Source organism: Excalfactoria chinensis, chromosome 18 (genome assembly GCF_039878825.1).
Source record: "Excalfactoria chinensis isolate bCotChi1 chromosome 18, bCotChi1.hap2, whole genome shotgun sequence".
In the NCBI taxonomy this organism is placed as follows: Eukaryota; Metazoa; Chordata; class Aves; order Galliformes; family Phasianidae; genus Excalfactoria; species Excalfactoria chinensis.
The window spans coordinates 2,933,185-2,958,163 of NC_092842.1; the positions used below are offsets into that span (position 1 = coordinate 2,933,185).

General features: G+C 45.6%; 1 protein-coding gene across 3 annotated transcripts in view; it reads right to left on the reverse strand.

Annotated features, from left to right (window-relative positions):
• BRINP1 (BMP/retinoic acid inducible neural specific 1) overlaps positions 1–24,979 on the reverse strand; it is a 76,670-nt gene that overhangs the window by 22,613 nt on the left and 29,078 nt on the right. For 2 of the 3 annotated variants that reach the window (XM_072352637.1, XM_072352636.1), the window contains exon 3: positions 950–1,140. In XM_072352637.1, coding sequence (XP_072208738.1) covers positions 950–1,140 — 191 coding nt within the window. Of the gene's footprint in view, positions 1–949; positions 1,288–24,979 lie in introns of all 3 variants that reach the window. The other variant, XM_072352635.1, reaches the window with a different exon arrangement.

The window sequence follows — 24,979 nt, forward strand, 5'->3', positions numbered from 1 at the left end:
TGCAGAATGCTTTGGGAATAGGCAGACGGCCAGAAATCCCTCAAAGTTCACTACAAACTTCACAGTGTGGCAAGGGTGAAGGTCAAGAGCAACAGCAACAAACTCTACTGAAATTAAAACCATTTACCAGTGCAGCAACCTGATGGATGCATGTTCTCAAAGGAAAGGAATTTAAATGCATGCCCTTAAACGGTAAAGAATGATAAAAATGATATAAGGAAAAAAGAAATCATCATGAATTTTTAAGAGGAGATGCTGATTTTCACCCCTCTTATTCTCAGTACTCAAAATGTTAATGCAGCACCAACAGCAGTGCACTCACATGGGTTAATGGCCCTACAGTTCACTGTCTTCTGTCACAAATTCTGCCTGCACATACAAACCTCTCTGCAGTCCCTGTCTGTCCACTTTGAACATCAGTCAGTTGTGATTTTCCATCAGTCAGGCCCATGCTGCTGCTTTCCCTTCTGCATCCAGCCCACACCTCCCTGGCCATCTCTTCCCCTGCTCCCTGCCCAGCTCCTTCTCCTGGAGCTCATTACAACTCCTCCAGTTCCAGCAAGAAAGCATGTCTTCCCTCTGCATTTGGTTTCATAGTGCAAAAATAGGAATCAGCCCACTCTATTGCCAAATTAAGGACAGGGGCATTGGAGCAGCAGACAGGCTCCAGCTAAATGAAGCACGTTTATCTTGCCGCACACCAGCACGCACACTGTTGCCAGACGAGCACAGGTGCACACTTATCACAGATGCTGAACGTGCACGCGTTGCTCTGTGAATTCATTTGCAAAGGCTATTTGTACTCCGGGGGATTTTTAATCCTAATGATGAGACAGTCATGGGCTGGGGGCCTCCATGTGACATGCCCGATGGCTTACAGGTATTGTGCAGAGCTTTTCCAACCCATACCAACACTGCTGCAAGAGAAGAGCCCAGGTTGTCCACCTACCTCCCAGGGTGGCAGAGATGAGGATGTGAGTGCCGTACTTTTTGATGATGGTATCAATGAACTGCTGCGTGGTGGGTCTCCGGCCCAGGAGGCGGATGCTCCTTTGGAACTCAGGCATCAGGGGCAGTGGGTTGTGGAGCAGATCCCTCCGCTCAATGGCTGTGTTCCTCACCTTCCAACGGGCAAACTCCCTATACGACGAGACAGGAACACAAGAGGAGTGAGGCGCTGAGTCTGGAGGGGCAAGGAGAGCCCCTGAGGGCAGGGAAGGGGGATGGTGAAGGAGATGATGATCCCACTGGACAACCCCGCATGGATACACAAGTGGGGCTACAGGGCTAGACAGAAAGGGAGGGGAGGAGAAGAGAAGTGAGACATTACTGCAAGGCAACAAAACACTTTGGGGATTGTGATCTGGGCTAGTGAGGAGATAGCCTTGGAATCTCCAAAGGTGTCGGGCAGAGAGCTGCATTTCCCTGCAGTCTAACCACTTCTGTATCCTCCTGTCCTCGCATTCACAAGCCATCCTGGTATTTAGAACTACTGCTTTTGCAAAACAGAAGGAAATGCATTGTCTTCATCTGAAGGAAATGCATTGTCTCCAAACATCTTTCAGTACCAGGAAGTACAGCAAAAGAACAGCTTGAAAAACAGCACATTTGCTAAACCATCTAAAAGCATCAATTCATATGTAAGCAGAAGGACTGGATGAAGATGGAAGTTTTGTTAGTTTTTCTTTATTATTTTTTTTAAGTATAAATTGATTTTCAAATCCCTTCTTCTAAACTGATAGCAACTGGTAAAATATATATATATATATATATACAGTTAAATGTTTGCAGGAGCAGCTCTTCATTGCAAGTATCCATTTTGAAGCAACACAAAGGCAAGTGCCTTGAGAAAACCTTGCACACCTGTGAACTAAAAACCAGCCCTCTGAAATGCATCACCAGCTGAGCACCTGGAAGATGAGAAACCTCATAATGCCCTTTGAAAAATATTGAGCAAGGCCTTCTTAAAAAGGAAAGAATATTATTTATAACCACTCTCCTACAACACACCTGCGCTATCTTAACCCATTTCCCAGATAATCAAGTCACAGACTTCTCTGTCTCTTTTCATTCAATTATTCCTGTAAATGGGATTTAAGGCAAAATTGCATTTAAATAATAGGAATGACAATACCTGGCACTGGCACGGCACTTTCTATCAGTGTTTGTCCACCTGCAGTCCCACACTGCTGGAGGAGAACCTGACATGCAGGCAGATCTGGAGGTGCCATCAGTCAGCTGCAAAGCCAGGGTCACAAAGCAGAGCTTTCTGCTCAGAGGTTGACTCTACACCCAGTCCATTTTATGTGTATTAGGTTCTTTCACTTAACGCAATTATGCATGTATTTATTTTGATTGCATACCATCACAACACCCCAGGCTGCCTAACAGCAGTTGCATTCATTAAAATAGCAAAGTGGTGGCTTTTTACTTCTAAATGTCTCCTTCCATCTGAGCTAATGCCCCCTCTGTAGCTCCTAGGCTTTCACAAGCCAAGTAAATAGCCCAAAGCAGAACACCCCTCTGATAACATTCTAAAAGTCAGTAATGTCAAGCCTTGAAGTCTGCAGGAGTGTAGGTTTTTCCCAGGGAAAAAAAAGGAGAACAAAAAAGGAAGGGAAAGGGGCAGGGACAGAACACACCTGGATCATGACTGGAGAAGACATAGACATTGGCTCAAGAATTGTCTGTGGAAACAAGTGCATTAGCAATGTCCATGAAGTTATTGCATGGAGCAGTTTCTTCTGCTTTATAAAAACTCCAGCACTTAGTTTCTGTCGAAGAGACACATTTGTGTGTCCCACAATTGCTTTTGATGATAAGTAGAACCTTAAAAGTAAAGAGAGCTTCTGTCTGACCCTGCATGTTGAGGGTACCTTCATCATTCATCATCCCAAACCTGGCTCTAGAAAGAAACCCCCTTTGCACAAAGTAGGAACGGTCCCATCAGGACAGAGCAGTTCTCACTGACAGAGCAGTTACACTGCATGGGAAGGTACAGATCTGGATGCTAAAAGACAGGCAAAGTTTTATAATAAATAGAAATTCCCGTGTTCCTGCCATAAAGACCGTAAGTGTAGGAAAAAAGCCATCTGTGCTTCCTCTCCAAAGAGACCATTTTTAGATCCTGTAAAATCAAATGTACTTTTGCTCTCAGATTGCTGCTTCCTGGAAGTGCTATCAGTAAAGTCAGGAGATACTTAAGCCCTCCATGGCCAGGATGCTTTCAGAAAGGGAAGTGGGAATACTTCACGTTGCCAGAAAAAAAATGATAGAAATTTTGCTTTTGTCACTATCAAAGTATCTATTCCAAAGCAAAAAACAACGTGGCTGAAGCATTCAGCTGTTCAAGTAGGGTCTTACTGATATATTGACACCCAAACCCAAGGAAAGACCCTGAAGAACCCGAGGAAAGTGGATGGAAATGCAGTAGGCAGTACAGATGGGAGAAGAGAGAAGAAAATGACACTTTGGTAAGCAAAGTTTTGAGGGGAAAAGAAGGGTTTTTTTGTTGTTGTTTCTTTTTTTAATATCAGATCCTACATAATCTCTTGACAGCAGCAGCAGGAGGCAAAAGGGGGAGAAATCACTGCCTTATCAACAACCTTGCCTGCTACCAAGGGACAATTCCAGCCCCCATTCACAGAGTAGAGAAGTCCTGGGCAGCATCCACATTCACACTAAAGCATCATACTGAAAGGAGAGGTTTTCTAGCTTATTCTTTTGCATGCAGATCCTCCCCAGCACTACCTGCTTTCAGGGCATACCATGGAGGTGAAAGCCCAGTCCTGTTATCCTCTCCAGTTGCCTAGATGTGTGGCTTTCATAGCTGATGAGAAAAGCTGAGCAAATATGTTATGATGAATAATTTATGCAGCTAACTTAGATGTTTATCTTCAGCACATGGAATATCTAACAGCCAGCTGCAATTCCCTCTAATTTATGCACTATTTGGATTTACTTAGTGACGTTCTTTAAGCTGCATTTTTTTAGGCTATAGCATACTATCCGTCTGTATTCTCTTCCTGTGTATTGAATGCTTGGCTGGGGCTGGTCAGTCAAATGATACAGCGTTGTTTAACTGTGACCACAAATACATTTCCACATTTTAAACCTGGCTTCCTCAGTACCAGAATATTTTATATTCAAAGCAATGCTCTGAATACTAGCAATCTTCCACGTAAACCATGGAAGTTTGTGCTATAGGATGCACTTGAGGACAAGATTATGCTTCAGTTTTGTAAAACAGATTTGACATTAATGAATATGGCCACGAAACAAGGGAGAATTCTTGAAGTGACTGATTAAAAAGGGTTACAGGGAGCAGAATACTTCCAGCCTTGGGGGATAATCCAACCAGTAACTCCTGAAATCTATGAAGAAACACCTCCAGGAATAGGTTTTCTATTAACTTTCAATGTGAGACTTAATTGCACTTTCTACAGAGGCAGCTGCTGTTGGCCAAAACAGAATCCATGCTACCTGGCCAGCAAACAAGCTCTCGTCTGCTTGTCACCACAGAATCTTTGAGTCTGTGAATCCTTGGAGGACTCAGTTTTATGGATGCTGTGTGCAGAGGGGCACTGAAACTCTTCCTTCCAGAAATCCTTCTCTGATACCATTTCACTGATCATTGCTTCTCAGCAGCATCAGTTCCACTGCCTGGAAAGCACAGGTGAGGCTCCACGGGTCTCGAGGCACTTTATGAAAAAGAAAAATCATCTTGTTGTTTGTTAGCTTTCCAGGTGAAAAAGTTGCAAAGAGTTGACCAGTATTGTGATGGAACCCCCTAATGATGGTTGGGATTAATACAGCCTTGTGACCCTCAGGGGAAATCCCTGTCCAGGATCTGAACTTCTGCCAGTGGGAAAGCTTTTATGGGCTTCAGAAAGGAGATAAACCTCTTAGCATGGAGGAAAAAGGATCTGTATCCCTGATGTTGAGACGGGATAAGGAGGAACTATGAGCTAACGTCTGAGTAGTGGAGGAGAGGCACTTGTTTATGCTCTAACGTCTCGCCAGTGTAGACAGCCCTTGCTAATGGGGAGAGTACACTGGAAAATGCCTGCCAGGTCAGTGGAGAGCAGTCTGCTCTCTAATATCTGGTGAAAGCACTGAGAGTCTACTCTTAATGGCTGGAAGGGGTAGTATCTCGCTGCTAGTACCTAAAGGAGGGGAAAGTGAGTGATGAAGTACATGCAGTAGCCTCGGGGAGACAGATGTGCATATTTCAGCCCCTTCCCCTTTGTCAAGTAAGGGGATGCATTTCATTTGTACATGGCTGTATCTGGGAAAATACTTACCCTTCCCCACTCCCCTCCCCCTCCAGTGTCTGTGTTAATGAGCTAGCCATCAAGGCCATGCATGTCAGACAGACAGAGTCACTGGAGATGCCCCTGCACTCATTAGCTCTCTGACCCCTCCAGGGAAACACACACAAAAAAGGGGGGTAAATGCTGAAGAGACAAATCAAAAGCCTAGAATGGGAACATCACCCAGACCCCCACTGCAGCAGCAGAGAGGCTAGGGGAATCCAAGGGCAGGAACAGGGAGAGGAGTCTGAAAAAGAAAGGCCGTCAGAGCAAATTAGATTCCCCATCTTCAAACAGCCGAGGCGACCAAAGGACGTAAGTGAAGAAATAAGTTCAGTACAGACCTCAGGGATCGTTGCTTGAAACCAAAAAGAAATTAAATGCATTAAACAGTGAACGAGACAGAGTCTGTTCAGAAAAAAAAAAGAAAAGAAAAAAAACAGAATAGAGAGAAACTGAACAAAGTCCATAACTATCACAATATCATCCCAATGCCTCCTGCTCCTGTGATGCTGCATATATCAGTGGGAACTGGGCAGCGAAAGGACACCAGCTCCCTCCTGTTCAGTGGTTCTTTGTCCGTGTTATAGAACACAGCTCGAAAGCTGTTGACTGCTCCACTGATCAGAGAATCCTAGAATGTTAGAATCATGAAGGTTGGAAAGACCACTAAGTTCAGCAAGCTCAACTACCATCCCATCCCCACCATGCCCACTAACCATGTCCCTCAGTGTAACATCTACTTTCTTCTTGAACAACACCACTCCCTGGGCAGCCTGTTCCAATATTCACCACCCATTCTTAGAAGAAATTCTTCTTAATTTCCAACCTGAACCTTCACTGGCCTAACTTAAAGCCATCACCTTTCACTTCTCTGGTGAGCAGACAGAGCCTTTCCACTCTCTTCAGTAATAGCAACTTGTAAACATTGCTTAATGCCCTCCTCTGCCCTGCTGCACATACAGTCATGTCAGAAAGGAAGCCAGGCAAGAGATAGAGAGCTCCTGGAGTCTTCTTGTTCTCTTGGGTTTTGGTGTACACACATCTCCCTGGACTCATGTTTACCTCTTGTTATCATCCGAGTAACTCACAATCATTCAGGCTGACATTTTGGGGCACCCCTATGTTGCAGAGAAGTGTTATTAGCTGTATGCACGTGAGCTAGAACACAGACAGTATTCAGACTTCTCCCAGGTAAAACAGAAGCTTTTTTATAGCATCAGGAACTGAGCCCAGCATCCTCTAAAATCCTCCTGGATGCTCCTACAACAGAGCTGGGATTTCTGTTTGTTTGCTCTGTTTGTTTTTCCTTTTCTCAATCTAATTGTCCCAGCCAGGGGCTGCACAAAGTACCAGTTATCTCCAGTCCCCAGGGCGATAGCTCGTCCAGGCTGCTGTGAGCCCGGACTGCAAACAATGCCATGGAGGCAGGGCAGGAGCAGGACTGCAGCACTGTAATGCTTATCTTTTACCACCAGATCTGGCTTAATGCGAGCCTGTGCTGGCTATCTGTGGTCATGGTGGGCTTGGTGATGTTTTATTTCTAGTCCGTGCCCTCAAAATGCCAGACAGCCCCAGGCTGAGCACTGCAATATTCCTTCAGCAGTTCCCTCTGCAGCCTGGCCCATTCTCTATCTAGGCCAGCATGAAGAAGTCAGCCTTCAAAGCTGAGCTTTTCAAAGGCCCTACAAGAATTAGTTTCCTGTGAGGGCTTGGCACTCATCCCCCCTAATCTGTTTAAGAAAACTCCAGTTCATAGATTCAAACCAGTTCCAAATTAGACAGAGGATGAAGACTTGCCATAAAAGAAAGAGAGAGAGAAAAAAAAAGAAGCTCAAGAAGTATGAAAAAGGAATAATTTAAGCTGAAAATCTGACAGCACTGTGTATAACAACCAGGCCAGCAGACAGGCTGCCATATGACAGCCAGCAGGTGAATAAGATGAAGAAATTGATTATTGATCTATTGATTAATGCTGTGCTGTCCATGCAAGTTTTACTCCCTTAGGAGCATACACTTGCACAGGATCGAACCCAAGGCAAAGAGCATCAGTGCCTGGCTGACTCCAGATACCCATCTAGAAGAAATAGAGTGCTTTAGGATGACTGACACCTTCATGTTCTTCAGGACGGTGGAAGAACCTTCTGCTCTTTTTCCTTGGTCTATACTTTGGCCATATGTTTGGTCTGGGCTGAGGTATCTGAGACCTCAGCATCTCCCCCTGTTCTGGGCAATCACTTCAGCCTGCTACAGAGTTTTGGCTTTTGTTTCTCTGCTATTTTTCTGAAATTAAAAACTAAAATCGTTCAGGGGCTGAAAAAAATTGCATTTTTTCTTTTTTTTTAGGAGGAGAGATGAATAATAAGTGCAGAATGACACGAAGTTTGCAAGAAACAATAAGAAAGAAAATTACTTCAAAGTTAGGTGGATTCTGTGTGACCTTGAAAGTATCTGGGTAAACAGATTGTTCCAGCAGTGAATTAAAAACCAATCAGACAAACATGACTCTGAGCCTTGTGTTCTCTGTTAGGATGTGACTATACCTGGATCTCTCAGGAGACAGCAAGTAATTGTTGGGTGCTGGAAAGATCGATCTATTTAAAAGAAGGTGAAACCGGAATAGATGGATTACTAGAGAGTCAAAGCAGAGTGATTCAGCACAGGTGAGTATGAGCTTAAAGACAGGTCATTAATTTTGGTCATTATTAAGTTGGCTCAGTATTAAATTTCAACCTATCCAAGATATGGCCATGATTCCTAGGTTTGATATCCAAGCAGCCACCATGGCAGACAACCATAAGCAAGCACAGAAGGGTAGGTTACTATCCCTTCCACTGAATGAGGTTGCTCCCATGTTAGATATTTCTGCACTCTCAGCTAACATACAGTAACTTCTAAACTGCTTCAGCACAGAGTAAACTCACCAGTTACTCTCGTCTGTCATCTATTGATCCATTCTCATATTCCACCTGAGTCAGCTGGTCCAATTCCCTTCCATTACACCCATCAGGTTACAGTGCAACTGCCTGTGGGACATTTGTTCCACTCAACTTTCACCATAATGCACTTTGTGCAGAATTCATTGCAAGCAGCACAAACCTCAGGCATTAGAGATGCCCTTTCCAACACCAGCCTACTTAAGCTTCCTCCACCCTGGAGACTTGCTTATAAGTAGTTCCCATTACTGTTAACACCATTTCAGCTGTTTTCAGCATTGTGCTGACGGCGCTTCTTTTGAGCCACTACAATTTACATAGCAGTTGATACTGGCTGCTAGAAGCTGGAGTGACATCTCTATGGGAGCTTCCAGCGTTGTTAGCACCGCTGTAGCTTTACAAACATTAGCAACAATAGGAAGAGGTCTGTTCTGTTGCTGTTTTCTTCCTAAAAGCCTGTCTGAACCAGACGTGGTTTGTTAAGCTACCGAAGAAGCTGTTCTAATGGGCTGCCAGGTCCTGTGCTCCAAGCACTGAAACAGATAATACAGAGACACCCATTCCTTCACTGTGAATTACGATAACGATCACAGGAGATGCAGAATCTTTTTTCCCAGTTCCCTTCTTCTTTTTGTGTGTTCCTTTCCTCAGCATATTCTAAAGGGCTGAGAGGAAGGTAAGGCATAGGATGGTGAGAGACCTCACTAAGTTTGAACATGGGAGAAAGATGGAAATTAGTCAGCCTGGTAAGAAACAACAACGGAGACAACTTCGTGTTGAAGTGTTTGTTTGGGATCTAGTAGGACAGAGGTTTAAAATCCACAGGAAACCCTCCTGATATGGCTAAATAGTACTTGAAAACATTTAACTCTGCTATTTCTTAAAGCAAGTTTCGAATGGAAGACAGGCAGACATTCTCACTTATAGAGCAGACAGAAAATCCCCTGGGGAAGGACCGCCCTGTGCTGTGCCTTAGTGAGCTCCTGCCATCCCACATATCCTCTTACCAGGCCAGGTCTGCCCTGCCACAAAACACCACTGCCCACCAGTATTCTTATGAGCACAGCAGTATGAATCAAAGGCTGCAACAAGAACACAGTTTGGAACAAGTTGTTTTCATTAAACTGCACTTGCTTCATTTCCTGAAGATACCGATGTTTGGACTTCTGGTGATATTTTCCCCTAATTTTAGCTACAGCAAACTGATAACCTCAGCTTGCAACACCACAGCCCCAGGCTTCGCTCTCTACTTATCATGATTCACAGTAAACTCGAATGAAAAAAAGTGTGATCAACATGTACTTGAACTTTAATTTCTCACATTATGGGCACGGGTACCTGACTACTGAACTACCAGCAACCAAAGCATTTGTCAATACTGGGAAAGCAAGCACCAGAAATTTAGCCTTGATTGCCCCTTTTTTTTTCCCTCAAAAAGCACAGGATTTTCTCCAACGCAGCATGCATCCATGTTTCCAAATTTGAACTGTTGTTAGAAAATGGAGCCATCACCCCCCTCTGGTCAGTGGTTTTGGCAAAGCTTCAAATTCACCGTGCCAAGAGGAGGAAAAAAAATACGTGTTGTTTAAACACAGAACCCCTCCTCCCTCCTACACCCAGCTGTGCCCCCCAGCATGTCCCATCTGGGCACTGTGACCGTGCCTGCGGGCTGAGCCAGAGCAGTGATGGCAAAGCTGTCTCCTCGCCCACCCCTCACCCCTGAGTCATTCTCAGCTGATGGAGATGCTGCAGTGGGTGCTGCTGGGTGACTTGGATGGCTAACGCCAGCCTGCTGGCAACACCATCTGTTTGCATCAGGGACCTCGTACTGCAGGCTGGGTGAGGGGTTTAGTCCAGGTTAAGAGAAGGGAAGGGGTTCTAGCCTGGGGAATGTCCTTCAGGTGGAAGACGGTGATCCTGGGGGTTCCTCTGGGGGCTCTGCTTGGGCTGGATGTAGGTGCACAGCAAATCCTGACCTGCAGAAATGCAATAGGGTGGGGAGAGCAGTTGTGTCTGCACCTAAAGGCACACCAAGACTCAGCACCTGGTCACCAGCCTTAGCAGAACACAGGAGTTGAGAGTGCTCAGCAGCTGGAATCCTTCGTCACCCCCTTGTGCAGAAAGCACTCACAAGGATGTGGGGAATGAGAGCAAAATCTGTTCTGCCATCATAGAACAAAACCACCTTCTGCTCCCACACTGATCCTTGCGACTTTAATCCTATGATGTAGCAGCTGGTTTGCATTTAGAGGTAAATGGTGGCTCCTGCTCACAGTTCCTCGGGACACCCATGACTAATCCTTCACCCCAAGCTCCATGGCTCAACATCTGCTTGGTTTCCGAGCTGTGCTTTTACATCCAGACACATTACTAAGGCTTCCAGTTTCAACAGTGACATCCAGCAAGCCAGGATATATATATACAGTGGCTATTTGCAGAGACTGCCTCCTCTCACAGAGTTCACAGAACTCACAGAAGGCAGATGGTAACTGGGCCTGAAGTTACCAGTAAAAGCTGAGAAATTAGGCTGCAGAGAAGGACTACAGCAAAACTCAAACCATTCATAATCAGAGACATTTTGTGTTTTGTTCAAGTCCCCCAAAAGCCTGTGACAGTTCAGAATTACAGGAAGATTGAAGAAATTTTCTCTAGGAAAAAGGTGACCCATTTCCTCAGACTAAATCCCTCCTTAGCAAAATAAATAAATAAACGAATCTGAACACAGGCACTGAGAAAGCCTTGAACATTCCCCAGTCGCTCCAAAATCTCATTTCAACCAAAATCAGTTTTGATGTATTTAATTTTCATTTCTAGTCGTGCCATTTCAATCTCAGACATGTTTTGATGGAGGAAATAAAAAGGCTACAATAAAATAAAAATTCACAAACTCGTGAAGAAAGGCAATCTTTTTGCATGCTGCAAAGTGGCCTGCAATAAAAAGACAACCGTTGCCTTTCGTGCAACGTTTCATCAAGGAGAAGCTTTATTTTTGTCATGTCCTATCCAGGGAACATGGCTGAGTGAATGCAAATACCTTTGTTTTCTTGGATCTGTTTGCGATGCTCTGAAGAACTTGGTTATTCAGGCATATGCTTAGCAATTTCCCAATCTCGTCATGTTTCCTTTAACTGTTACCTGTGACTTTGATGGATCTCAAAGCACTTTCAAACAAATGTGTCATTGCAGACAGCGGATCCAAGGCAGCAAAAGACAAGCAACTCTTCCAAGGAAGAGATCTGCCATGAAGCACAGCCATGAACAAAATTAACCCAGGTCTGGAGCCAGACTGAAGCATTTCAGCTGAAAGGACTAAAGTAGCAACATGCAGACCCAGCCCCATAGTGGTGATGGAGTACAGAAGAAGTGCAGGAGGTAAATGACTTCAGAAAACACCACTGCAGGTGGAACAGTAATTGCTTGTCCAGAGAGGTGGTGGTGCCCCATCCCTGCAGGCAGCCAAGGTCAGGCTGTTGGGGCTCTGAGCACTGATGGAGCTGTGGGTGTCCCTGTGCGCTGCAGGGAGTGGGACCTGATGGCCTTTAATGACCTCTTCCAACTCAAATGATTCTGTGGTTCCCAAATCCTGGACCTTTGGGGAGGACATCACCATGCGCAAGCAGTGGAGAAGTGTGTGATACTGCCAAGAGGGAGATGGTGGATTTGTTTGTAGTAAAAGTGAGAGGGATCAAATGCACACCCGTGACATTTATCTTCTAGATGGTAATAGGACTCCAGTGCTGTGAAATCAATCTAATGAAATGCAAACCACTTCCTTTGGGAAGGTGATGCTGATTGCCGACACTGTTGTCTCCCAATCAGTAGATGAGAACTTGCAGTTGGTCTGGAAGAGGAGACTGCAGACCTCCAAGGCTTCCAGCTCATCCACATTGCTTCACACTGTCCAAATTCCTGCCTTTTTATGACTATACCAGAGCCATATGATCCAGGAGGCTGATTTAGTGTAAAAAGGAGCCCCAGACTGTTTCCTCAGCCAACTGAACCTTTGGTACAACCAAAATAGCTGGAAGGGTTTGTTCTACCAACTCTGTAGGCAGAAAAACTACAGGGATGGGAGAGAGTTCAGCATAAGGGCAGCAATGCAAATTGCTAACTGCCCTGCAATGCCTGCAGAACCACCTATGTGCCTGCCTGCAGGAATCATTTAATTCTGCTGCAGAGCAACATACACATGCACGCTAAGGTCCACATTTCAAATTCAGGTCCTGGGGAGCCTAAGAGCAAAAACCCCTGGACCTCAGTGCAGGCAGCATCCAGCCCCACATGCAAAAGCAATCTCAAGGTTCAGCAGGGCTCTGCATTGCAAGCAGAGCTGCTCTGCTGCATCGGAATCTAGGGCTTGGGAAAGGCCCTGAATATGGCTCTGCCTTTTTAAAGGCAGCCTCACCATTCAGCGTATGTAAGGAGGAAAGAGAAGTCCGCTGTGTGGGGGAGTTGTTTTAGTTTTTCAAGGTTACTAGGGAGTGAAATTGAGAGTGAAGGGGTTGTTCTTCAGTAAGGGCTCTTACGCCTCAGATTTTCATTTTGGCTTGGCAGGTCTTTGCTTTGTGCCTTTGTCATGGCTCAGGAATCCTTTGCTGAGGCTGGGTGGGAGCTTCTGTGAGGTCAGCTCTTCCCCTCTTGCCTGCACAGCTCACTTTCATGGTAAGCTTTTTTTTTGGTTAAGTTGAAGTCAGGATGTCTCCAAGGCAAGGCACTGGAAACCCAGTCTGGGGGTGATCAGAGGCTGAAATGACCTCCCCTCATGGCTAAAAAAAGGAAAAGCACCAGCTCCCACCCTGCATGTCAGCTAAAGCCATAGCTAAGGCTGAATAAGGGTTTATGTGCTATGGCACTTCTGAGCCTCTGCTCAGAAATAATGAAGCGGACCCCAGGATTCTGAGGCATATGCATAAGTATATATTTACCTAGTGAACAAAACAGCAATATCTGCGATGCTTTTATTTGCCTGCTGTGTTTTGAGATTTAAAGACTCATCTTTTCTGGCTTTTCTTTGCAATCCTAAAAGACAGACTATTCTTAATTTTTAAATGGAAGCTGTGAGTTACACAATTACGTGACTCAAACCTGGAAGTGCTCAAAGAAGAGGGAGGGAAAACTGATACGAATCCCCTCCCAAGTCTTATAAAGATTGGAGAAAATAAAATCTGTGAGACCTAGAAAGGAACTGGTACCAAAGTTTCCTGGGAAAGTTCAGCCTCTGCTGCCATCCCACCAACAATCATGGTTACCTACCAAGCCCAGCTGCTGCTGCTCTGCTTGCTGTTCCCCAGTTAAATCAGCAGTCTCCACGATGAGGTGCCTCCATCCAGCCCCAGTTCTGGGCTGGAAGCACCCATAGGTTCCCAGTGGGAGTTGCTCTGTGCACCCACTCCCCACACCTTCCCACTGCCATGCCACACTGTCCCCATGCCACTAGGGCTGGATGTAGAGCCTCAATCTTCCTGAGCACTGAACCATTACAGGTTGCTTGCATATCGGCAGCACTGACTTTCTCTGACTGATTGTTTTCTGATTCTGTTTGGCATTTTATCCCAGCTGCATAGAAAACTTATTATGAAATCATGTTGGTGTTACTTAGATGGTAGGTGTGAGTCACTGCGGCAGGAGGGCACTGAGGTGGCGTGGCTGAGCTGCCGGCCAGGCCCAGGGTTTGTGGAGATGCAAACAGGAGCCCCTCTGCCAGCCCCAGGTTGTCCTGGGGGCTGTTGCACTTCTGACTAGCTCCCCACACTGCAAATTACTGTTCTAAATGCAGATTAGTTTTACATTAGATGACTGCAGGAGTCCCTGCTGCCATTAAAAATCTGTTATTCTTTCCCTTGCACAGCCCCAGGCTAGAGCTTGCCATCCAGTCACACCTGAGTCATGTCCAACAGCCTGTGGTAGAGCTAGAGAGGATTATTATTCAGGTTTTTGGATATTGCTTAAGTTCAGGGAGCAGCCAGCAGCTGGGATATGCACTGTACAAAGAGATGGTGTGTATTGACCTGTAGGATTAGGGCTGGGATTCTGCCTGGCAGAGCAGGAGATGGGAGGCTGGGACTCAAAGGGTCCTTTTTGTTCTAGAAAACTCAAGTTAACCCTCTTCTTACCTGGCTTTTTACTCTCTCTGCTGCTATTTATGAATTATTCTCTGTAACCATTCTATTTAATGCTGCAGTATGGTTAGGGAGATGGTTTCTGTGGAATCTGTAGAAAGCAATGGCATCCTTTCATTTACTGATGACAGTGGAGCTGAGAAGAAATGGAAAGCTCACACTAGTTACCTGGATTCTTACTTTGTTGCCCAAAAGTCAGGAGCACAGTGTGAAATGGCCATGATTCCATGGAGAAACTGGCAAGGAGATGCTATGGGGACTTCCAGCTAAAGCAAGCTCCCCAGGGAAATGGTCATGGCAATGAGCTTGCCAGAATTTGAGAAACATCTGAATAATGCTCTCAGACCAATTTTTGGGTAGTCCTTTGTGGAGCCAGGAGTTGGCCTCAGTCATAGAATCACAGAATTACCAAGGTTGGAAAAGACCTGCAAGATGATCCAGTCCAACCATCCACCCATCACCAACAGTTCTCACTAAACCATGTCCCTCAACACAATGTCCAAACATTCCTTGAACACCTCCAGGGTCGATGACTCCAGCAACTCCCTGGGCAGCCCATTCCACTGCCTGCCCACTCTTTTGGAGAAGTATTATTTCCTAATGCCCAACCTGAATCTCCCCTGGAGCAACTTGAGGCCATTCCCTCTAGTCCTACCATTAGTTAGGCCTCAGGGGTCCCTTCCAACAGGGTTATTCTACCATGCTAAGACACTCGTGCTGAGAGCTGCTCTCTTTACACTGACTTTGGGCATCATCTTTCTACAAAAGGCCTGAAAGGACCACACGTCCCTTCCTGGAGGAGCACCTGGGATGTTGCATTGCAACAGCACAGACCAGGATGATGGTCTCCATCCAGGGTGCAGCATGCTTTGAGAGCACGTGGCCCCACCACCTCACCACTGCTGGGAACACCGGGCTCTGCAGGAGTCAGACAACTCCCAGCAAAGCAGGATGAGTCTGCGAGGCTTCTTCCTACACTGGGGTTTTTTATCATGCGCACGCCACGCTGCAGCTGGTTCTGGGAAGGTCTCTGCCCACACACTAAATAAATTCTGGTGCGGTGCGCTGCTTCTCTATGGAAACCGTACCCTGCATTTCTCTCTATAGGATTTTTCTCATTTCAGGCTCCATAATAAATTAACGAGAAGATGTTTTCTTTACACCAACCATCGGAGAGACTCTTTTCTGTACTCGATTAATCTTTAGTGATCTATATTAAATATTTATCTGAAGAAACGAGGCCTGTATTGCTGCAACATTTTCTATTATGAGACTTTATCATATCAAAAGATATTTTCCTGGCGCTGACTCCTTCGCATGTACCCAGACAGAATTTCCAATGGAAGGGCACTCTTCCTTTTTGTTTCTTTCTCTCCCAGTGACCTTTTCCCTCCATAACAAGCTGCTGATATGTTAGAATTTACTGGGTTATAAACATTTTTTATCGAGTAGGAGGAAGCTGGGTGATTTGGCATCAGCTTTCCTAATAAAACCCAAGGGAGAGGCTGCGATGTTTGACACCAATAAAGGCATGGAAGAAGAAGCTGCCTTCTGGGATGCTGGTCACGAATGCCAGCGGGAGGCAGTGACTGTCGGTCACACAGCTCTGCTCTGCTGAGGCTCTGCTGGAAGGAGGCCAGCTCACTGGCACGAGTGAGGAGCTGGGAGGAACCTGGTAAAGGGCTCCTCTGTTCTTTACCAGCAGGACAGAAATCACATGAGCAATGAGAATGGGGGGGGCAGGGATTCCTCAACACTCTTTTCCTGCAACTGGGAGGTGGAGAGATACTGAAGAGTTGAGATGTGGAAGAAGGAATGAGGACTTTGTTGTTGGAGTCAGGCACTGGTCCTACAAGAGTGTAGAGAACTCAGATCAAGGTTTGATCTTAAATCAGTGGCTGAATTTTTCCTGTCCAAGATAGACTTGGCATAGGCTATAGATAAGCAGAGATACAACTACTCGCATTGACATACGGTCAAAAGGAAACCCAGCCATAGAACTCTGCTTGTTGGGCCAGGCAGTGAACAGCAATGCAGCAAAAAAAGATGCTCCAGGTTCGCCAGGAACTCACAGCCTAATACATCTCCACCTCCCAAGGGAGCCGTGATTTAAACTGGTCAATAACTAACCCATTCCTCCAAAGCTTGAATAAATCATCTGCTGACTAGATATACACACATTATAAATGCTTAGCTCTGATAATATATGAGTGAGCTGTTATTTTGACAAATAGCTGGTGAATAATATATTTGATGAACTGCATAATATTTTACTAATGATTAATTTATTCATTTGAAACAAACAAACAAAACTCCGTCTTATCCTTAGCTATTATAAACAACCCTAAGTAAGGGCTGCAAAGAGCTTTGAGATCCCTGGATGGTCTGTGTTTTCTACTATTCCCTTTATAATTGTGTATTTCTAGTGATTTATTACCACGCATAACAAATCTATGGCTTATGTTATAGACAGTCTCAGTTAAAGCAGTGACAGATCCTGCTCAGAAGTTCCTGATTTTACAATGCCCACTAAAACCTGAAGGAATGTGGCACTTAGATAGTTAAGCACCATTTAAAAAAGGTACTTAAATGACTTTTCAAAGTGGGGACCAAGCTTCTCTGAGGCATCACCTGCTTCTTTTGTATGGAGACGGAAGTGCTGTGCTTGGGGATATACTCAGCAGGGCTGGTTACTGCAAGACGATGGTCTGCAAGGTTTATTGAGTGTTACCCTGGATGTAGTTCTCCCTCACTCTTAATCCCATTCAGAAATATAATTTCTGTGAGTTCACAGAGAAGATAAAGGACCAAAGAGCAAGAGCGCTTCCTCAGAGCCGCTCTGCAAAGGCGGGCTGATTGATTACAGATTGGACTCTGCTCCAACTTCTCCTCCTAAATGAAAAATTGAGAGCTCTTAAAAATTGAATAAAATATGCCGTACTAAGAAGGATTTCCACTGGCACGAGCACAATAGGAGGCAGTCGTGGGTTGCTCAATATTTCTGCGCACACTGGCTAATCTGTTACTCCTCAGTCCCTTTGCAATGTCCCCGTGGCACCTGATGGTAACTCATCTGTAATTGGGATGGACTTCAGCTTTGTGTCTCCAGACAAAGCCTAAATCGCTCACATTCGGGGGAGCTCTGACTGCAGTTGTGGCTGGAGCCATCCAGGAGATTACGCCTTTTTGCTGCTACTACTTTCATGGCTGCAGGATCTGGCATCGTTCCATTCTGGAAGGATCTGGAGCAGCTTGTGATGTTTTCACCAGACAGAATTTTGTCAAAATGGCTCATTTCTTAGATCTCTCTTTTGCCGTAGTCACCAGTGACCTGAGAGGTTGCGACTTCACAAACGCACTGAAGCCAATTCATCAGCCTCAAACACTTTGTGCCAACAAAACAAAACACGTTGACAAAACCTCACTTTGAAGAAAATATTTCCTTCCCCGAGGCAATATTATTACACCTAAAACACAAAGGCTTTGTCATCCTGCCATTTGCCTTCCCCCGTCCTTCTAGAAACACACTGGGTCTCTTTTCCTTTCAGCATGCAATCCCTGCCACTGTGAGAAATAATCCCACCCCAGTGGTACAAACACTTGCAAGACTTTGACAGATTGCTGAGCAGCTTCCATAGCAGACAGCAGGCAGCAGCTGCGCTTACAGCATCTTTACCTTTGATGCTGACCCACAGTCGTGCAGGAGACAGCCACCAATGGAGCTGATATGCTTAAGTGGGGAGATGAAGCACAGTGTTTTTTCAAAAGGCATGGTGAAAATATCTCAGTCCCCAGGAGTGAAAACAATACACTTGCTTTTGTGCCTCTTCTGCAGAAGAAAAATCAGTCCAAATACAGTTGGCAATTATCTTGTAAGCTTATTATATGTAGTAGCATTCAGCTTCTTCTGTGCTCTTTATTCCTCCTTTGTTGTATGCTAGAAGGGCTGGTAGGACTTATTCTGTCCCCTACTACAGAGCCATTTCACAGAAGAGTATCTTCAGATTTCCTTTAATCCACTACAGCCACACAAGATGCTCATCACCCCAACATTCGAATGCACCTCTAAGACTGCTGCTCTCATCTGTGAGGCTCTGGGCACATCTACAAGCACGGTGTGTTTGCTCCCTCCCTACCTCTCTAGTGGGCATGACCCAGAAACTGTATGTGGCCAGTCTGGGTAAACACAGCTGGGAAATGTGAGCCCACTGCTCGGTGGTGACAGTGGCAGTCCTCCTTCATCTCATCACAGGAGTAGCCTTGTCTTGATGCATGTGTGTGCAAATATTCCAGGAATAAAGTGCCCCAGGGTGATGCACGTGCTTGAAGGAAACATCAGAGCAGGTTGTTGCAACACCCGATTAATTAAGCTCATCCGAGATTATCACACAATTAGCATTGCTAGCATCCACATGTGTCTGTTCAGCCTGCAATCCTATAGTAGGATAGAAGACTCCAGAATGTAATTCTCTTAGTGTTTGCAATGCTCTTGCTCCATGACTTGTTTTCCCTGCTTATGCAGCCTGATGAGATTTACAATTATGAATCGCCCCACAAAACTACCTTCAAACTCAAACTTAATAACCTAAGTATTATGAAGATCAATATTATGGCTATTCTCATTCATACGATTAGCGCTAATATCATTCTGGGAAATATTTATGCTGCTGTAGTGACTAGAGAGCTGGATTAAAAGCAGGTCCTCAGCATCCATACGGAAGACAAGGCACTGTTCTCTCCGGCTGTGTCCTCAAGTGCAATACTCAATCTTGGAGTCTCCACGGGTTCGGATATTTTATGTAAGTTATCTAACAAGATAACAAACCGGCTTTACAATCCCTACAGCCATATTGCTAACTGTTTGAAAATCATGAGTCAGGCTCCAAAAAAGAATTAAGAGATTGGTTTTAAAATTCATGAGACTTTTTAAATCTGATCAACTTCAGGTTTGCTTTTTCTTTCCTTCTTTCTTTCTTCCTTTTTTTTTTTTCGCCTTCTGCTTTCTGAGTATGTAGGAGTCATATTATCAAGTTTCCTTCTGCAATTATGAGGGCTGTAAACTTACTTCAGAAATTGAGTTGAGACTCTTACATAATCACAGGACTCTGAAAGTGTGGGATTTGAAGAGACACTAAATAGTCTTCAGATACAGCTTCACCATGTGATGCGGCTGCTGGGAGTACGGCACAGATTTCAAATACCCAATTCTCCCCTGAAACAGTCGGGAGTCTTTTATGGGCAGGAGAGGGAAAGAAGTCAGAGATTTTTGCAGGGCAAGGAAAACAGGGAGGAAGGGATGTCAAGTGCAAGGAGAAAAACCTCGTCTCGTATGGACTGATCTTTAACTAGAGATGAAGGTAGCAGCCTTCTTTTCTTATTATCTTCTTGTCTTCTTATTCTCTTAGTCAAGCAGCACACAGTTTGCCCTGTGTACCAAGTTCTCTTATTAGTGTTAGCCAGGCTGCATGGCTGCACTCCCTGGGGACAGCCCCAGACATTTGGAGGGGAGTAAAAAGAAATGTTCTTGCTGTTTTTTTGCTCAAGAGCTGGAAGCTAACACTGAAATATTTACTGCTGCGTATGCCATAGGCGGGTTTTCCTTTGCTGAGAGGAAAAGAATCAGTGTGGAAGAAAGGAGAGCAAGGTTGGGCAGGGGGGCACGTGCAAAATGGAAACAGCTTCTGCTCTCCTGACACACAGTGCTGGAATTCACCATGTCCTTCTTCTACCTTGGTTAGCTGTGGGGAGGCAGCGTCCATCTGTGGATATGTGCCTGTGTTCTCACCCATGCTGAATCCCCTGAGTGCCCCACAATGCTCTGCTATTGAAATCAGTGCTCAAACTCATCCTTGTGCTCCGAGCAACCTGCCAGAGGCTAGCAGTCCATGAATCCCTTGCTTGCAGTTTCCCCTGGAGCACTTTTATGGCAGAAATTACAAGATATCTGGTTATATCAGCACACGGGTCAGTGTCAGGAAGCTCGTCAGACCTATCGGTAAGTCAGACAGGCCCAAACTATGAGCTACAGTGGAGCAGCTCTTCCACTGCTTTTTGTATTACTTATCTAAGGAAACAAAAGGCCGCTGCAGTACCAAGCACATCAGAGCATCTGGGCTTTGGGGACAGCAGGTGTTGAAGGGCTGCCTGCCATAGGGGAATCGCAAAGGATTAATCCCTAAAAGCTCGAGGAAGCAAACCATCTCCAGCCATAAGCATGGAACAGAGAACTTCTACCTCACTGCTGAAAAAGTGCTCTTCTTCACCCAACAGAGCCTGCAGGAGCACAATGCAGCCAGCAGCCTGGTGCAATTCTGCCATCGCCCAGCTTTTGTAGGAACCCTCCTTTCTCCAAGCAAGTGCTTTCATGGCCAGCAGAAGCACAAGCAGGCTGACCTGGATGGGAATCAGATGTAATAGTTTTCCCTCCCAGCTGCTCTCCCTCTGCTGAGAGCCGGCTGCACATTGAAGCAGATGTTGCTCGCACTCGGGTCGTGTTTCTAAGCTTTCCTTTGCAGTCATAAGGGCTAGAGACTCTTCCCTCCCTCCCCACACTCATTTCTTAATTAAAGCTTAAATTCTGATGTCATCACATGACTGCGGGAGTAGGGCCCCAGGCAGGCTGTTAGTGCTCTGTGCAGTCAGCAGGGCTGTGATTTAGATACACAGCAGATACTTGAGAGAATCCCATCCCTTTGCTGCCTTTAGCTTGGATCCTTCTGGAGTCAGAGCTGAGGGCTGAACTCTCAGGGCAGGTGAGAGGCTTCCCTTGTGCACAATATGGGATTGTCAGGATGGAACTTGCAAAGCACCAAAGGTGTGAAACGCAGCTTGACTGTCCAAGATGTGGAGCTGCCAGGCTTAGGATTGGCTCACAGCATCTCTACAGTACATGGGGCAGAACGGCATCACCTAAACCCCATTCCCCATGAATCTAAATCCTGCCTCCACCCCGCTTCCCAGGAGAGGAGCTGGGGTCACCTGCCCAGGGCTCTCTGGGCCAGATCAGGCTGCACACAGAGTTGCCACCAGCTCATCATGGACTTGAATGGATGCTGCTGGGAGAGGAGAGCCTTGCACAAGGGGCTGGCCTGTGCCCTCCTTTGTCCCTGCACCAGGCAAAGCTGATTTCTTCTTGGAGGTGTCCTTGGGTTCTGGTACCTGCATTTAGTCGTTTAACACAGGAAGCCAGTTTGCATGGCTCTGCCTGCCCCAGTGGGACGTGTCTTGTTCCATTTACAGAGGCTGGTGGGTGGCAATCAGCAGAAAAGAAAGGAAAAAGGGAAAAAGAAACCATACTTTGTGGAACCCATGGGAAACATTAGAGGGATCCAGAAATAGAAAAAAAACCCTATAATAGGTACAGCCATGCCATCTCCCAGTTCTGCTGGTGCCAGAACAAAATTATCCCATGCATCTAACAGGATATATGTTGTTGGGTTTTTTTTGTTATATTTTTTTAATGTAACAACTTCTCTGCTGAAATAAGCATCTGCCTGATGTAAAAGCAGAATTAATAATCTGCTCATAAGAAGAAAAAGAAAAGAGCAAAGGTTTTGCCTTGGCTTGTTAGCCTTTAAGATATATTCCCAAGCCACTGGATTGTCATCTGCTGGTTTGAAGAACTCTGAGATGAGCATGCAGAGTTAGTGCCATGGCAGCAAGCTGGAGCAGCCTTGGGGGCCAGCTGGGTAGAGCCCTCCTGCCATCACCTCCATGCAGAGGGGATAACCCTGCACAAGGTCCTCAAGGGGCTGTGCAGGATGCTCCGTGCCAGCCCAGCAGGATGCAGATCTATTTGGAAGCCTCAGTGACTCAAAATATTTGTCCATGCCGATTTCTGTGCTTGGTTGGGAGGATGGCTACAGTGTTTGACTCTGGGTTCCCAAGGGAAGTTTTGGTGCTTGGGTTTGCCACCCTACAAAACTCAATGAGGAGTTTATTGTGGTTAGCAGGCAGGGCAGCCAGTTAGTGCCGTGCCCTGCTTGTTGTGCAGTTCCTGTGTGTGCTTTCCTGCAAAAGTCCTCTGTCCAAACCACCAGCACCCTACTGGGACACAGATTCATCATCAGTGTTCCTACACCATTCCCCACAGCTTTGAGCCACCAAGCTGAAATGAGGGTCTACTCTTCCCCAAAGCCTGCTGAGATGTTCTCTCCCCAGATCTCAGCAACTCTGATCATATCAAAGGTTGGTGCCATTTATCCCTCCATGTGCCCTGTGTTCTCAAGAATATCAAAGGGAAGGAGGGGAGGGATGCATCCTTCTGTTGACTCCTACAGCTGCCAGGGATGCTTGCAAGCCCTCGCCATCTGAATCTGCCTGCAGCCAGCACAGCTGCTCCTGCAGCCCTGTTCACAGGGCTCAGCACCACACAGCTCAGCCCAAGCCACCCTCCTCCTGCCTCTTTTCCTTCTTATGCAAATCTATGTAAAGCTTTCAGTAGGCAGGGAGGCACATTATGCAGGGAACGCCACAACGCCTGTCCCTGAATGGCATGAAGGATGAAGGCTGTGGCTAAGAGGAGATGCTGTGAGATGGGATGGGCAGGTTTACCCCCAGCTCTGAAGGGCTCACGTCTGCCGAGCTGCTGCGTTAAGAGGCGGTGAGACAGGAATGTAAATCATGGCTCTCTTGTAAAGTTGCATCAACTTGTAGTAATGTCATTTTCAGATTAACATTTACATTGAAGAGAACACTGTAAGGCTTCATTGTTTACATGCACTATGGAAATAGATTTAAATTTTTGGGTTTACACACATTTATTTACAAGGCATTTGCTGATTACAAACCAACGTACATCACTCGTTTACATGCATAATGTAAACTATGGAGATTTTGTATTTTTTGCCATGCAACGCCGTACAGACTCCCATTGCTCATTCCACACAGAGGCAAGAGCCTCCTTTCATCTCAGCTCCCTCTGTCCTTCAATTGCTGCATTGCTTCTCCTAAAAAAAACCTTGCCTTGCCTCTGACTGGAAAACATAAAAGTTGATGTCCCCTTTAAACAGAGAGCATAAAAAACTAATAGGAAAACCTTGTCAGCAGAACTTCAGCATGACTAAAAAAGCCGAAGCAAAGATTAAAAAGCCTAACGGTGCCTATCAATTTGTACCAGCGCAGAGCATCACCTTAATGCTGCTTGAGAAGAACCTTCACGGTGCTTTTGGGGATGCTGCAGGCATCCAAACAACTGAAACGGGACTGAAAGCTTGCCAGGTTATGTGTGGGAGAGAGGAACTGTGACTGCATCCGTGCTGGATGCTTCGTCTCAGTCCATAGCACTTGGGTCTCAGCATCCAGCTGAGTTATGAGCAAATGTGAGCCTTCCCTTAGCAAAGCTGTCACTCTACAGCTGTGTCTTGGCTGTGCCTCCCTTGGCAAGCAGTGCTGGGAGAAAAATGCATATATATATATATACACATATGTGTATATGTGTATGTATGTATGTATGTGTGTGTGTGTGTTTACCTTAGGACGCCAAAAGCTGACCCAAGGGAAGGCAGTGCTGAACCCTGAGGAACTGTCAGACCTGAGATATCACAAAGAACAACAAATACAATCAGACTGTCTTGGTTTCTTTTTCCTCGTTGTTAGCTACAAGGACTGAGGGACCACTTGCAAATGCAACACAAATTAAGTGAGCACACTGACAGGCCAAAGAGCTCAACAAAAAGCACTCCTGAATCAAGGTGTTGCCCTTTTGACATATCTTAAGTGGCAGCAGTTGGCTTTGTGCTGAGAGGTGAACTGTTATGCTTTAAGAAATGGGGGGGACACATAATAAACAAATACTGTTTTTCACGGGATTAAAAGATAAATAAAGCAAACAGCAAAGCTTAAACATAGCGCTGAACCTAAAATGAAATGGTTTGATTTTTTTTTCCATTTTACTGGAAATCTGAACAAACATCGGTTTCAGATCAGCCCATTTTAAAAGTTATTTTTCTTCTATGCAACCAGTGAACCACAAAATCAATTATTTGTACATCTCTAGTGACCAGCAGATTAAATTCAATCCAATAGAGAAACAGCGCAAGGAGTCAATGAGGAGTGGAGAGATGGAAGAAAAAAAATGGACCGAAACAAAATGGACTGAAACAATGGTGCAAGCAGCTCTAATAGGGCTTCTCTGCCCACACTTAGGATGCCATTTCACAACTACTTCAGCACAACTCTCATCCACACTGTTGCTGAAAACAGCAGCCTCATCAGTCCCTTTCTGCCTCTGTCCCTATAGCCCCATCCTTTTAATAGTCCCTGGGTACACAATGAATGAGACTGGAGAAGTGATCTGGCTAAAAACTAACTTTGTTTGTTTGTTTGCTTGCTTCCTGAAGGCTTAGATTTCTGCCAGATCAGTCCTTTGGCTGTGGAAATCACAGCTTTGCATGAGACATGCCTGGAAGGTCTGGCCAGGGAAACCAAAATTCCTATACTAGGAGCTACTGAAAGCAGTCATTAAAAGCTCCCATATACCTAGTCAGATTGTGCATGTCCAGTGCCTGAACATAGGATTATCTTCTCACCTAGGAATAAGAACAGGCCACACACATCTAGCTGCACCAGCAGGACGTGCAGCAACCTGGCTCTGTATTGCTGTGTGGGGCTG